At 40.5% G+C, this 15,369-nt stretch overlaps 1 protein-coding gene across 1 annotated transcript in view; it reads left to right on the top strand.

The window, feature by feature from the left end:
• st8sia3 (ST8 alpha-N-acetyl-neuraminide alpha-2,8-sialyltransferase 3) overlaps positions 1 to 13,804 on the top strand; it is a 15,702-nt gene extending 1,898 nt beyond the window's left edge. Inside the window, exons 2-5 of the mRNA XM_062559025.1 lie at positions 2,147 to 2,176; positions 5,197 to 5,316; positions 6,378 to 6,935; positions 8,296 to 13,804. Coding sequence (XP_062415009.1) covers positions 2,147 to 2,176; positions 5,197 to 5,316; positions 6,378 to 6,935; positions 8,296 to 8,578 — 991 coding nt within the window. The 3' untranslated portion in view covers positions 8,579 to 13,804. The remainder of the gene's footprint in view (positions 1 to 2,146; positions 2,177 to 5,196; positions 5,317 to 6,377; positions 6,936 to 8,295) is intronic.
• The last annotated feature ends 1,565 nt before the right edge of the window (positions 13,805 to 15,369 follow it).

Below are 15,369 nucleotides of genomic sequence, written 5' to 3'. Positions count from 1 at the left end.
GGATCCACAACCAATAAACAGAAGTTAGCATATTTGGACTGCTCAGTAGAGACGTGGTGAAGTGACGTGTCAATCACAGTAAGCCCGCCCTGAAGGATGTTCTGTTTTATGTTCTATTTGACTCTAAGTGGACCATAACTTGAACATTATCCTTTATTGAAGAGGATTAGAAACTGGAGCTTGAGATCATGAACTCTTGTTGATACCGTGGAGCTTTTCCCTGATAATGTGCTCTGTATGTAGAACATGTCCATGTGTGAGACATCTGTCACTTAATCCTCCAGCCGTGAACTACAGTAGATCAGCTTGCTGCCTCACAGCTCTCTTTGACGTCATATAAGGCCGTGTTTAAAATGGTTTTATGGTTACAATTCAGTCTCCCAGCCATATTGAGGCTCATGAGGCTTTGGGGCTTCTTCTGGAACTCACCTGACTATAAATGGCCACGTGGCATCATAGGATGGACCCGGAAGTTGTAATTGTACAATTTGGCCTCCATGGAAAAAGTTTTATGTTCAAAGCCCCGGTGCCATTCCTGAGGCCTTGATAACTAAGCCTGCACATACACAGTCTACTCAGCAAGCGTGTGAGCCAAACACAACCACATACGAGTCTGAAACCTGCCAGAGACAAAGACCAGCCCTCAGACAGACAAATGCAAATAACAGGCTGCAATAGTCCGCAGAGAGGCTGCTTTGAAATGTTTTAAGAGGCCCTTCTTATGCAACTGCAATATTCATTCCAAAACACGTTCCATATTCCATGTTGTTTGTGTCAGGTCCAGAGGCTGAAGTTTAAAACAGTGTTTTTCTGATAACGAAGTTCTGCAGGCCCTTGGATTGGATTTACAGCATAAACTGAATTCATTGTAATTATTTTCCTCCTCGATTGCCGTCACTGGGGGGGGCGGGGGGGGGGGGGGGGGCACACAGAGGGGGCCACACCGAGGGGCCACAGGGATGCTCAGAGTGAGTTAGATTTCCAAGAGAAAACACTTGGAAAACACAAATTTATACAAGTCTCCTATTGTTTTGGTGTAGAATGAGAGTTTAGTGAATGGAGAAAGTAATGAAGAAAGTGGAGATATTTTGGTTTATCTCTAAATGCAGTGCTACCAGTTGAATAAGAGTGCATTTGATTGTCTGTCTTTCTACTGAGAAACAGATTAAAGTGAAAAAGAAATGATCTTGGTGAACCCCTGACCTCTAGCCCCAACATCGGGTCCACATGTCCCCTGGACTCTAAAAGTACTCTTTTTTTAATGATTCACACTACAAGACAAAACTGAAAAGTGCACATAGATGCAATGGATAAGGCTAATCCCAAACAGGGCTTGTGTATGAATGAAGAGACAAAGCGAATCAGATGCTATTTGGGATGATGACATGTTGATGTTTAGCAGGCATCGGCCTCTTGGTAAATGTCAAGTTAGAGCTTTAAACCACATTTTACAACCGGATTGTGCTGCTGGATAAAATGTCAAAGGATCTCAAAAGTAATCAGGATTCATCCTCTAGGAAGCATGAAAGTGTGATGCATCTGTCCGCTGGTGGGAGTGTGCTCACCCGTGTGTGCGTGTATGTGTGTGTCCATCGGGGCAGAACTCCACCGTGTGCAAAGAGCAGATAAGAATTAAAAAGGCAAAAGACTTATTATGGTAACAATATGATGGTAGGGGAAACACTGATATTACATCACTTTTTATAAAGTGAATGTGCGTGAATGTATTTGATTGTTCACTTTCACGACCCTGTGTGCAGGGTAAGCGGTTTGAAGATGGATGGATGAATGTTCACTTTCACATTTTATTGTAAATGTATTCACTCATGAAGCGACCAAAAAAATCCTGTGCTGGGCTTGATTTTTGAAATATTTGCAATTTTATTTGGTAGCAGTTGGTAATTGCAATAAAAAATGTAAATGACTGCCATTAGAGCTGTTATATCACAGTAGGTGTTTTGTTGTTACAATAATATAAAAAGTAAGTATTTGGAACCCAGGGTACCACTATATGCCAGGTCTTTATAGAATCTAATATAAAGTATTTTAGGTTTTCCTCTCTCTGTCAATTAATGCCATTTTAAAGTCACTGGTGATGAATAAGATAAGAGTGAGTTCATGTATTTTTTTTACATTCCTCCTGCAGCGAGAGGCCGCCTCGTAAACCTGACCTGAGGTGAATACAGAGGCCGATGTTTGAATTCAGAAGACAAGGATGTACTCTGGCTCTGCTTCTTCTTCTCTATGTTAATATTCATATTTTGAATCATATGTCATGGCAGCTTATCCATCAACGTCTGAAACTGAGTATCAAACTGTTTCTGTCACTGATGAGATAACGAGCAAAGACTCTATGACACCTGCATTAGCACCTGCAGCCTTTTGGATGGTCGGGTGTTGGATTGGAGAAAGCACGAAATAGCTCATTTGAAAGAATAATACAAGTTTAAAAAATAGACACAATTTCCAGTTCACAAAGAATAGTCCATCACAAGTTTAGCTATCTTTAACACAAGTTTGTTTTGTATTAGTTGGATTGGTCATCTGCATATCTGGGGCTCAGCAGCATAATACTACAGTCCCCAAAGTTTTATTAAACTTTAATCTTGTTAATTATCTTCTGCATGCAAGAGAATAATACGTGTGCATATAAAAGCTTGTAAGCATAGCAAGTCCAAAATATATTGAAATAACCCGTTCTTACTCCCAATCCATTGAGATGGCAGCTTGGTTTGAGTGGTAATTACCCTGATGCATCTGCATTGGATGCACTTTGCTTTCAAACAAATTCCAACGTAAACCCCTTGAAAAATATGTTTTTTGTTGAGAAACCTGATTAATAAAGTTGTTTGAATGAGATCATTTTACATTACAAAATTTGTGAATTGCCATAGCAACTGACCTATTATAACAAGGAGGGAATTGTGCATGTATGACACCAAAGAGACAGCTGTTCATGTTCTGTGTTAAACCAAGTCAGGGTTGACTTCTTTAACACGTCCAAAACTGTTGCTACAGAGGTAACTGGACTGATGTCCAGCTTTCATACAAAGTGAGACCTTTTCCCAAATGCAATGTGATCAGCTTTAGTATTAGTATTCTTCGTGCTGATAGCTACAGTATATCACGTTGATCCGGATTCAGCGCTGAACCTCTCTGGCTTAGCCTCGCTGGCTTCAAAGATGGCGATTGGTATAACAACAAGAGTAAGCTTTTCGAAGTGTTATTGCCATCCGATCCATGTCAAAAGTATTTACACGTACTTATCAAGGTTTGTCTTGGACTGGTGGGACGTCACAGAGGTGAGGTTTAGCATGGAGAACGCTATGTAAGTCACAGAGTATTTGAACGAGCCTACGCAGTGATTGATCAAACCTCCGCAATTCCACCGACTTGCTCTTCATCCGAGATGAACCAAGCTGACTCGCAAATACTCTTTGACCGGCGGTGTCTGCCATAGCAGCACCTGTTCCTAAAACCATGGCACTTTGTTTTTAATCTACGGAAGAAGATTCGTGTTGAGGACTCCTGCCAAGATTGACATGAGTCAGGAGAAAAAAGCTGTCTATCAACGAGGAAATAATACCTCCACCAACAACTCCAATACTCTGCACAAGTTACAATCTTTTTAGACTCCAAAGTTAATTGTTACCCTGCAGAGTTCTACATAGCTTTAATACTGCACGGATATCACATGGAACACGTATTTCTTAAAGACGTAATGGGAAATAACTGAAAATACCCTTGGTCTTGGCCAATCTTTTTAGGTCTTTCTAAAGTGTTATTTACATGACAAATGGCAAATGTAAAGCAACAAACCCAAGGGAACACCATTCAGAGTTCTTGTTTTAATGACATGACCCGTCGTACTACGCCTCCCATCTGCTAGCACTTGTTCCCTCTGTTGGTTGGCTGTGTCAGCATTTAGCATGAGGAATGAGACCTTACCTGACCTTATGCATGGTATGACGGGTCCTTCTGATAGCAGTTGTTAGCTAACAAGCTAGTAGGCCGGGTTTGGGTTTTGATAGAGTGACAGATCTCAAACTTTGCAGACTGCTAGTATTACAGTGTATCGTTTTCAACATGATCATTTTACAATAAACAAGAGGTAAATACATTGTGTAACATTGGAGTTGTTGAAGGGAGGATTATTTGTTTCTTTTGATGGGGTTAGGGTTGAAGGCAGTTATGTGCTTCCACTCTTTGTGCTACGCTAGGTTGTTCACACAAGTCAATTAATACATTAGTAATCTCCTGGCTAGGTCTTGTTTGTTATATTTTCACTTGTAGTATTGGTAAGAGCTGAGGCTTCTTGAAAGGCAAAAAACAAACAGTGTTCATCTTATCAAGTGGGTCGACCTCATGTTCACCCTTTAAATTAGAATAAATTTAGCAACGTCATTTGGTTTCTCATGGAGTTTAAATATCTTGAAATCCAACAAGGTATAATTTCAAGATGTGGCCGGTTGTTTGAAAACCATCTTGAAGGTGAAGGGAAATTAAATGAAATCTGGTTGTAGTATGTTTCACCCTACAAACGGAGTCTTAAATCAACTACAAGAACTTGGTAAGATGGACCGAATGGCTGCAACAGTTTCCCCCTTGCTGCTCATCTTCCGACAATACATGATTTGATTCTAGACAAGGGGCTGCGTTTACACTGAGCTGATAGTGTAAACAAAAGTGTCTGAATCTGTTTTTCACCGCGGCGTGGTTCCTAAAGGAACAACACCCTCACAGATCTGCTGAATGCTTCAAACACTTGCATATTTCAATTGGCTTCTTTTGGAGGCATTTTACTTTGTAAAGAGGGTGTTATTGATACTGAAATATCTCAGTCTTTTTATGCAGAGTAGAGACAAATCTGATGTAATTTTCCTGTTTTACTACAACGACATCAAGAAACAAGCAAAAAAGTGTACAATCCGATCTCAGATTTTGAACAAATTGCTAAAGATTTATGTATTTTACCAAACAACTCCAAAAAATGTAGTTTCAAGAATATTGTTGAGGTACTGGCCTAAACTTGACTGCTCGTATTTCCTGGCCTGTCATGAAAATTATTTTGCTAGAAACCTTGTTTTAAAAGAGCTAAAATGCTCCTCAACCCATTTGAAGTGCAAGTGGATGAATCCAACCTCCTCATAACACCTGAAGACCGGCTAAACCTACGTCTCCTCCTCGTCTGTGTAGATCCCAGCTGGCTCTGAAGTATCTGGACCCAGCTTTCAGTCCTCTGACCAACGCTCTGGGCGAGGACCTGCAGAACTCCTCCAGATGGACCTACAACAGCTCTGCTTTTCTACAGCTGAAGTAGGTTTGTGGTGTACTGCAGTGAGCACCAATGGTGAAGTGTTATTCAATTAGAATTCAGCAACAAATCATAAAATCTTCCACAGGTTGCGTTAACATTTTGGAATTTTTATTATTTTTATTTTATTCAATAAAATGAAATAAGTCAAACCACTAAAACTGGGACACAATCAGCAGTTTGTTTCCCAAACAGCTGTATTAACTTTTAAAGAAATTTGAAAGAAATTCATGTGAAGTCATTTAAGAATAGGGTGGATTTGGATTGGTTCCGTCAAGTCGCCTGTCTTGACGAAACCAGTCTTAACTCAACTCAAGTTTAACTCCAGTCTCACAGCAGCTGAGACCCACGTCAAGTTGAAAGTTATTCTTACATATATACTGTATGTCAAGACTTAAGTCTCCTTAGAGAGACTCCTTCAAGTCCCAGCCAAGCGTTTTGTATCGTCCCCTTCTGTGGCTCGGTTTGTTTTGCTTACAATCCTTGAGTCAAATAAAATCTTTCACAGTCAACAAGTCCCAACAGAAGCAGAAGTAGTTTTTTAGCAAACAAGGAGAAGAGATCACATTCAGAAATGCTCACTTTAAATGGGCCACACTATTAACTGGTTTCAATGGGTTTGTAGTTCACAATATTTCTTTGGCACTGGGTTTCAACCCAAAATTCTTCCTTTAATTCATAATATTCCGTTCCTATTGGAGCAATGCTCTTTTCCAGAGTTGTGAGTGTATCATACAATGAGCAGAGCTCACTCTTTAACGAAAATATATTTCAAATTGGACAATTTATTATTCGTTTATGTTTATTTTTGTGCAATTGTTTTGAACGGTGCCTTTAACTGTTATATCTAGTCACTTTAAAAACTAAAAGATGAAATGCTTCCTGAACTTGAAGTTTAAACTTGCTGGAGGTAGTTCCACACCTGTGGTGTACAACTGCTTTTTTGGCTTCATGTTTCGGAGGAAGGCTTAAGGTATTCTGTCCCTTTAGAACCTCGTAGTGTCCAATTCAGCACCTTTGTACTGTTCAGGTCTATTATTCTGTCCACAAAAATGTCTTGCAGAAACGACATCTCTCAATACATCGACATCCCCCACAACTTCACACTGACGAGAGACTCAGTCCGAATCGGACAGCTGATGCACTACGACTACTCCAGCCACAAGTACGTTTTCTCCATCGGCGAGAACTTCCGCTCGCTTCTCCCCGAGGTCTCGCCCATCCTCAACAAGCACTACAACGTGTGCGCCGTGGTCGGCAACAGCGGCATCCTCACCGGCTCACGCTGCGGCCCCCAGATCGAGAAGTTCGACTTTGTCTTCAGATGCAACTTTGCGCCGACGGAGATCTTTAAGAAGGACGTCGGGCGTCGGACCAACATGACGACCTTTAACCCCAGTATCCTGGAGAAATACTACAACAATTTACTGACTGTGCAGGACAGGAACAACTTCTTCCTGAGCCTGAAGAAGCTTGACGGTGTCATTCTGTGGATCCCGGCGTTTTTCTTCCACACGTCGGCCACGGTGACGAGGACGCTGGTTGACTTCTTCGTGGAGCATCGAGGTCAGCTGAAGGTCCGGCTGGCTTGGCCTGGAAACATCATGCAGTATGTCAACAGGTGAGACACCTATACTGAAAACACATAAGACCCCCATTTGTTGATATTATATCATCTTAAAATCCTGGGTTGTCATTCGTGACAGATAGCGTAGAGTTGTATGTCTTTCCTCACGGATGACGCGTTGGGTGGCTGTGACCATGCTGCCACTGGGCAGACGACGTCAACATTTAAGCAGCACACATGTAAATGTGTCCTGCAAATGAAAACATGTCAAATATGAGACTCACTAAACAGTCACTTCATTAGCGATCGACTGAAATCTGCCCCAAACTGATTGATTTTTCTGGTTGTCTTGCACACAATCAGACACATTTACACCTGGTAAAGATGCTAAATGCTGTCTCTTAAAAAAGGTAGCAGGTGGTAAAAGTCTGTTAGTTTGTCTAGTTCTCTTTCTCTTTTGCTAAATTTGTAATGCATGTCTGTTTTATGTCCCCATGTATCTCTGTCCTATTGATAGTAGATTGTGTGCTTTCATTGTATTGAGCTCTACTCTCATATGGCAAAGAGGAGATTCAGGCTCCAAAGCCGTATTATAAGGAGACAGCTATTTAGTGAAAGGTATGGCACAGAGCTGTGACTGTGTGTGTGTGGAGAGGGATTTAAGTCTGGTGCTTAGTGTCGTTGCAGCAGAATAGGCGGCTCATACAGTAGCCTAATCTTCACCAATCCCATTAAACCTACCTGCTCTGGAAGAATTACTGCGTTCAGGCAGCTCAGTCGGCTTTCGGCACCTCAATGACTCTTAGGAGGTGGTTTTGGTGAGTCAGGTTGGGAGAGTTCCCCCTCTGTGATTCTGCAGAGCAGGACCGCCTGATCAAACACAAAATCACTGCTGTCAATAACTTTAAGTATATAAAAAATAAGTTTATTCTAAAAAACTCTCACAGTAAGTTGATTATGTTTAGTCTTTTAGGGGAATAATTCTGAAAGAATTCACCCTACTTAAAACCTACGGTAAAAGTACTTTTTGTTTTTGTTTTTCAAGGGAAATGACGATATTTAAAGTGATGTCGGAAACCTGTCAATCACAGTAAGCCCGCCCTAAAACAAACCCTAAATCGACAATAATTTACGAAAGAGTATTTCAAGCCCAATCATGCTGTTTTAAAAAAGACTGGGAACTAGATAGTGAGACCATGAACATAGTTCTACAATGTCTAAGATAAGTTATGTCTGAGATAAATTAACAGAGAAGTCATTTTCTCATAAACTTCTACACAATCAGAGGAGTCGCACCCTGACAACCTGGAGAAGGCAAGTTTTATCTTTAGGGCACGTCCCAAATCCAAAGTAATGGAGGAATGAACACTCCACGTTGAACCTGTTTTGTTGATTCCTCACTTGTGCTCAACAGCTACTGGAAAACCAAGCAGCTGTCGCCGAAGCGCCTGAGCACCGGCATCCTGATGTACACGCTGGCGTCCACCATGTGCGACCAGATCCACCTGTACGGCTTCTGGCCCTTCGGCTGGGACCCCAACACGGGCAAGGAGCTGCCGTACCACTACTACGACAAGAAGGGCACCAAGTTCACCACCAAATGGCAGGAGTCCCACCAGCTGCCCGCCGAGTTCAAACTGCTCTACAAGATGCACAGGGAGGGACTGCTGAAGCTCTCCCTCTCCCACTGCGCGTAGGCCTCAGAGCTGGGTGTGAAAACCTTTCGGACTCCTTCCACGGGCCGGTTGTCAGGACGACAAGGCAGACGAGGGAAGGTGTCATTGTGGCTTCCTGTTGGTGCGCTGGGAACCGTTTGCGCGGTAAAGCAACAGCGCGAGTGACAAAGAGTCTGTTCTTTTTCTAATTGCCAAAGGTTCTGAAGAGCAAGGCGGATGGACTTTTGGAAGACGCAGCTTCCGCTTTGCTTCAACCTTGAATTGCTTCATGGTGTTTTTATTTGTCACTCTTATCACTACAAATAAGACTGACATGGACGCTGCATCAGAGAAGGTAGATTCCTTCAGCACGAAAACACAAAAGCTGAAGGCGGCTCAAGTGTGGCTGTGATTTCACGTGGTGCCACAAAGCAAAACCCTGATCAGGCCCATCCAATATAGATGGAAGCAAATGCAGAGATTGTCGTGTGTGTTTTATAGTTTGTAAAAACCTCTGTTGTGTTATTATAAAACACAGTGCAGTGTTTTGGCATCATATAACCTTTAATCAAGATGGACTCCCTGAATCATATTTAATTGCACGACTTGCACCTGAAGCGACCACCAACAGGCCTGTTGGTTGTTTTAACACAGTGCTCCTTTCGGCCTGATGCCCAGTAGGCAGCAATATGGTAGTTTGATTACTGTGGCAGAGGTAAACATTGGATATACGTGTAGTGTGAATGGAAAAGCATTCATCTTGGGAAATTAAGCTTCATCTTGTCAATACTTCCGTAGAGGATTAGGGCCACGTCCAAAGGAATCGGACTTTGGGCTACAATTGAATAAATAATTCAATCATATTGTTGGATGTTAAACCATTTGGATCCACCAGGAACAGTACAGAAACGGGCAGGACTGTAGTTGTGTTTGGTCCTTTGCTCCATTAAATTTAGGTATTTGGCAGTTTTAAAAAATAACTATAAGAATGAGTGCAAAATTTGAGTACAATAATAATCACAAGCTTAAGCATTTAGTCCCAGGTCTATAAAAGATTTGACTTGTCATAGAGATAAAGATTTATTCTTAATGCTGCATAATAACTTTATAAAGTTGTTACACCTCAAGTGTAAAAAAGCTTTCTATTAACACTACAGCAGACACAGAAGAACATCAACATCGTTTAAGTTGTTTTTGAGTCCGGCTGATGAATGTAACTGTATTGTATTTACTCTCTTTTAGCTCTATTTTTGGTCTCCGCCAACTAAAAGATAATTTCTTTTAGCTGCTAAATGCTCCACTTTTTTCACCAGCAAGTCCTTAAGTGTTAAAGCCAGCAGGAGTCTGAGGTTCCAGTAGAATCTCTTCTCTGCACAAGTGTAAACCGGTGTAAACATCGAATACAATCCAACCCTTTACCACAGCAGCATCCAGCACAACCATCACTTGTATAAAGACTGAGTCAGCCTGTGTGTCCGTGAGACATCTTTAACAGACATGTTAGAGTGAACAACATACAAAGGTAGGAATGTTTGCTGACTTTGTAAACTGTACAAACAGTGAAATGACCACAGCAACAAATCTGAAGAGACAGTTTGAGAAACGGATGAGGCATCTAAAGGCCTTACAATTTAGGGTAGGGCTCTGTATGTCTGTTATGTTCAAATATATTTGTAATTTACTTCTTTTTTCCCAAAAGTGGCAGACTTAGTTTGTAAAGATTATTAATGTTAGCTAGCTGGTTGTGTAGCCAGCACTATGCAACTTATCAGGAGGATTCACTTTCAGCCAGTATGCTGCCGTCTTTGAATACAACCTAATTTGCGCCACACCCGATTCATCACCCTGACCTCCACACTCTTCTGCTATGTTCACTTTACGAGGGACCAACCGACCTAATGGAGAGGCGTGACCAAGTACAGTGTGGAGGGTACAGGAAGTGTGGGATCAGAGAAGGATGACGCGCAGGAAGAGGTTTTATATACCAGAATGGTTTATTTTAACCCCTTTTCCAAAACCTATCCAAGTAGGTTGTTGTGAATCTAAGGAGATTGCTGGCAGAGAAGCAAACGTCAAAGTGAAGGGGACCGCAGTTCAAGGCAGCTCAATTTTAGATTTAGAGTGGGTGACAGGCGTCAGTTTGTATTTTCACGTTACAGGATTACGATGAAAACGACTTGTCACGTGATGCGTTGTCGTTCGTGGCGTGAACATAGCATTACTTTCCACCTTGCCATGGGGAAGGCGGGTCACCCAGAAGTTGGGGAAGGGTTCTAATTGCCAATCAATTCCAGGCCAAACGAGCTGATGATCATGGAATTTCCATTTATCTGATCTCATGGCAACGGTAAAGTCCAGAGTGGATTGATCTAATATTTACAATATTGAGGGGCCTTTATTTTGGACGTATCCTAGATTTATGTCAAATTAAGTAATCTGCATTGGACTACAATGTCCTGAAGGTCATTGTAATCATCGGATTATTTTAACACCACACTAACTGTATTACTAATATACATGCTCATGCCCAATCATGTCCACTTGCATAAAAGTCCCACTACCCGCAACTAAAAAGTACACCCAATGTTTGCCCCATAACTAAGTCTGCTGCTTTCATCATTAAAGAAAAACATTAGATGTTTCCTTCATGAAGAAACTGATCCTAATTTCCATTTTTTTGGCCTTTTAATACGTCCAACACAAGAATGTGGGACACTAGAGGAGGCCGCGTATTCTCACACTCATGAATAGCAATTCATCTGTAAATAACAACTACAAGTGTTTGGTGTCATTGGTAGCACTGTAATGAGATTATACATCAAAGTTATACAGACGTTAGTCTAAACTCCAGCCTAAGTGAGGTTAACGGGTTGTTGGGAATACCAGATAAGCACATAATTGTTGCACATTTGTTGTGTGGAATGAAGGTTTTTCTCGTCCATCAAGTGTGTGATAAGTGTTGATTAGATTTAAGGATTTGAGATGGTCAGTGATACCTGCTGCAGTGTTTCTGTACACAGGTAGGGGCTGATTCATGTTTCTGCTGCTGCAAATGAGGGACACTCTGCATAAAACATGGTGTTTAGACGTATCTAATGTGAATCATCATATCTGACGTGCTTTTTTTTTTCATTTATACACATATTTGCTTCAATTAGTTAATGAGTCACAACAAAGGGAGAACCATGGACTTTTTTGTAACCTGCAGCTGTTTCAACTCCTCTTCGTTGTTTTCTTATTCTCTGGAATGAGACGTCTATAATTTCAAATGAAACCATTTCTGGACTTGAGGGTCAAATATGGAAGTAAATCTGTGTCATCGGGGGTTGAAATAAAAAGGTGATTGAATTTCTCCTGATCTTGAATCTAGAATCGATTGCTCTTCCTTAGTGTCCCGGATGTTGACGTCTCACGGCTGAATGTTTTGGGTTGAATATTGTAACCATGATTTCTTTTGCGGCTGAATAGTTTAACAGTGATTTTTTTTAGGTTGAATTTTTTTGCGGTGTTTTAATGTTGAAAAACATTCAGGTACATAATTTCAATGCATAAATATTCAGTGCTAGAAATTCAATCACCTTTTTATTTCAACCCCCGATGGCACAGATTTACTTCCATAGTCAAACCCACTATTTTATAATATGGGGGGTGTTATTAACATATAAATTAATTTGATTTTTGTCCTCTTTTGTCAGCATTTATTTTTGTAATATACAATCAGTCGGTATCAGGTAACGTTTTTTTTTCTTATTTTTTTGAATGATATGACTGAGGCGTGCTCCATGTCTGTAGAGATTGTCTGTGAAGGGTGTTATATATTTAAACAGCAATGCTTCAGTTCAAGAACATGTTTTACTCATCCACTACTTGAAAGAAAATATATATTCTCTGTATTGATTTAATAATTGAGTCATTCAAATGAATTAAAGTATCCATTTGACAAAGTGAGTCTTGTTTTGAGTGGACTGCATGTGGTTTTTTATGTTAGGACTGGGCCAGAGCTAAAAGTGTACCAATGTTTCCCCCCTTTGACCGAACCAATGTGGTCAACATAAGCGAGTCAAAATGAGTTTTTATTTGTTTAGTTGGAAACTTTGATCTGACAACATAAGAAAGACGCAAACACACACGCGTGTTAAAATGATTTCAAAATGCACTTTTCCAAAAATGTACCAATTCTCACAATACTCACAAAATTATAGAAATGGAAATATCTGGTCTTTAAACTTGAGAAATGCAAACAGAGATTATGTCAGCAGCAACCGCCTTCAGGTCGATACTATGCTGCCGGGTTTTAGGGAGTGTGGTCAGAGGTCGGAGGTCAAAGGTCAGGGAGCCTCTTCTGAACTGTGTAGAGGTTCAAAGAGGAGGACGGGTCAAGGGGAATTGGTTAGAAATTATATATTTAGACGACAGTGTTTTTTGTTACTTGAATTAAATTAAAACATAAACAATCCTTACGATGTGAATATCTACATAGAATGGAAAATTAATATAATTTCCTTAAAAAAATAAGTCTGTGATATGAAACTGAGATATTTGATTTGAATAAGAGTGCTACACACAAATGTAGTAAACTGCACATAATAAACCATTCTATTGCCCTCACTGTGTGGATTTATTAATATCTCCTACGGTAACTCATAATAACTACACCAGCAGATCTGATATATTAATAATGATCACAATAACATTTAACCGAGCAACCAAAATGAAACTAATAAAATGATGAAAAACGTGTGTTTCCATGTGGGGACCAGAAACAAGCGTCACAAGAATGTAGGTCAGCGTGTATGTAAATTAGAAAGGTCAGATGGCGTGCGCTGAGGGTAGCTGACCTCTGAACTCTCCCCCTTTTAGCTGCTTCATGTCATCAGCTGGTAACAAAAGAAAACCCGCAGGAGTCAAAAATTGGATTTGAAACACGCCTTGGTAATCTCCCAGAAAGGGATTATCCTTCTTTTGAACAGAATCATTTTTAAACAATCATTTTGGAAATTGTATCGTTTGGTGTTTGGTAAAATATAATTATAATAATTCAACAACGCTGTCAATTTGATTCAAGAAACATGTATAACTGTTTTTTTCCTGCAATCAAATGAGTGTCATTTGTCATCTTTTTTATGTTATAGTGTTATTAGCCTTTTTTATATAAAAAGGATTTATCATGAACTGGCAGAAACATTTGAAAGGATGAAACTTTATTGATCACCGTGGGAGAATAATGTCACTGCTGAAACATGATGATTAAAAAGATTTGTTTACGAGCTTCGATAAAAAAAAAGGTCACATTCGAAAAAAATGAGTGAGGCGTTTTTTTTGAAGGCGTGTCGTCACAATTAAATGACAGTTCTAAAAACTTTATTGATTTCCTCAAAAGGAAACGAGGTCACTGCACTGCACAAGCTACGGATACAGTTTATACATATATATTTATGTAGATTTACAAACACAGTTAAGAAATTAAGTTTAAAAATAAAAGAATGGAAGTAGAATAGATTAATTATTTGAATTGTGTTAGACTGTGTTTTTGGTTGTTCTTTGGTAAATAAATTCATATTAATTACACAAGTTATGAAAAATCAATTTACATCAAAGGCAACATAATAATAACAACAATAAGGTAACAATAAGGTAATCATTTATACGGTACTTCACGGAAGCACAAAGGTAACAAGCATCACAGGTCAGATGAGCTTCAATGAGTACACACATCTGGGATCAGCCACATGTCCTGCTGTGTGACTTTGTGAAATGAAAATGGGAGGACAAGTCTCACTCTGAATGCAAAACCCCAAAACCCTTTGTAAAAGAACTATTTGGGTCCAAACCCTAAAGAACCGAGGGAAAGCAGTTGCTTGTATCATTTCTGTTAGAGGAATTCAATGTATTGTACATCTTTTACATTGTTGATTCTGTACACATGACATCCATTGCAGTCTGTCCATCCCGGGAGAGGGATCCCTCCTCTGACGTTCTCCCTAAGGTTTCTTCCCTTTTTTCCCCATTGAAGGGTTTTTTCATATTTTGGGGAGTTTTTCCTGTGACGATGTGAGGGTTTCAGGACACAGGATGTTGCATGTGTACAGACTGTAAAGCCCTCTGAGGCAAATTAGTAATTTGTGATTTTGGGCTATACAAAATGAAATGAATTGAATTGAATTGAATTGAAAGCTGTCGTCTCCCATTCAAGCGTGCCGACATTTGAAATATTAATGCGACTCCTCCTCCTCCTCCTTCTTCTTCTCCTTCCTCTTGTTCTTCTTCTTGTTCTTCTCTTTGATCACAAGTGTGAAAGCTCAGAGAGGAGAAGGGAGGCGGCCTCGGACGGCAGCCGTCGCGCTGAATGCCGACGCCGTCTGCTGGAATCAATAAATCAAATGTTATGATTAAAAGAGGACATTGAATAATCATGCTGACGAAGAGGAGCGGCAGGAGGAAGACCAGCTCGCCCCCTGCACCCTCCTCTCCTCTGCTCCTGTGGTAATAAGTGATGGCTGCGCTGTGATCTGAGTAGCGTGGACTGAACTGAGACAATGTGTGTGACTGTGTGATGCATTGAAAGCTATTTTGTTTGTCCTTCACAGGCCGCTTTGGTTTCTGTCGTCTTCATCGGTCCTCCACGGCTACGTTCCCAGCTCTGGTCTCCTGGCTTTTGCTTTTGTCTCTGCAAAGTCTCAAGTCGACACCTTCATTCAACTCAAATTCAAAATGTGCTTTTATTTCTTACAGGCAGACGGGGTGAAGTCATCCGGTCACCGACTAACTGATACGAACGTCCGACTCTCTCCACTGTGAGAGAAGAGAGAGGAGTGAAGAAAAGAGGAAGATAT

The sequence above is a fragment of the Pungitius pungitius genome, chromosome 18, assembly GCF_949316345.1.
Source record: "Pungitius pungitius chromosome 18, fPunPun2.1, whole genome shotgun sequence".
Classification (NCBI taxonomy): Eukaryota; Metazoa; Chordata; class Actinopteri; order Perciformes; family Gasterosteidae; genus Pungitius; species Pungitius pungitius.
The sequence above is the reverse complement of the archived record's forward strand: the minus strand, read 5'-3'. Positions and strand labels throughout refer to the sequence as shown.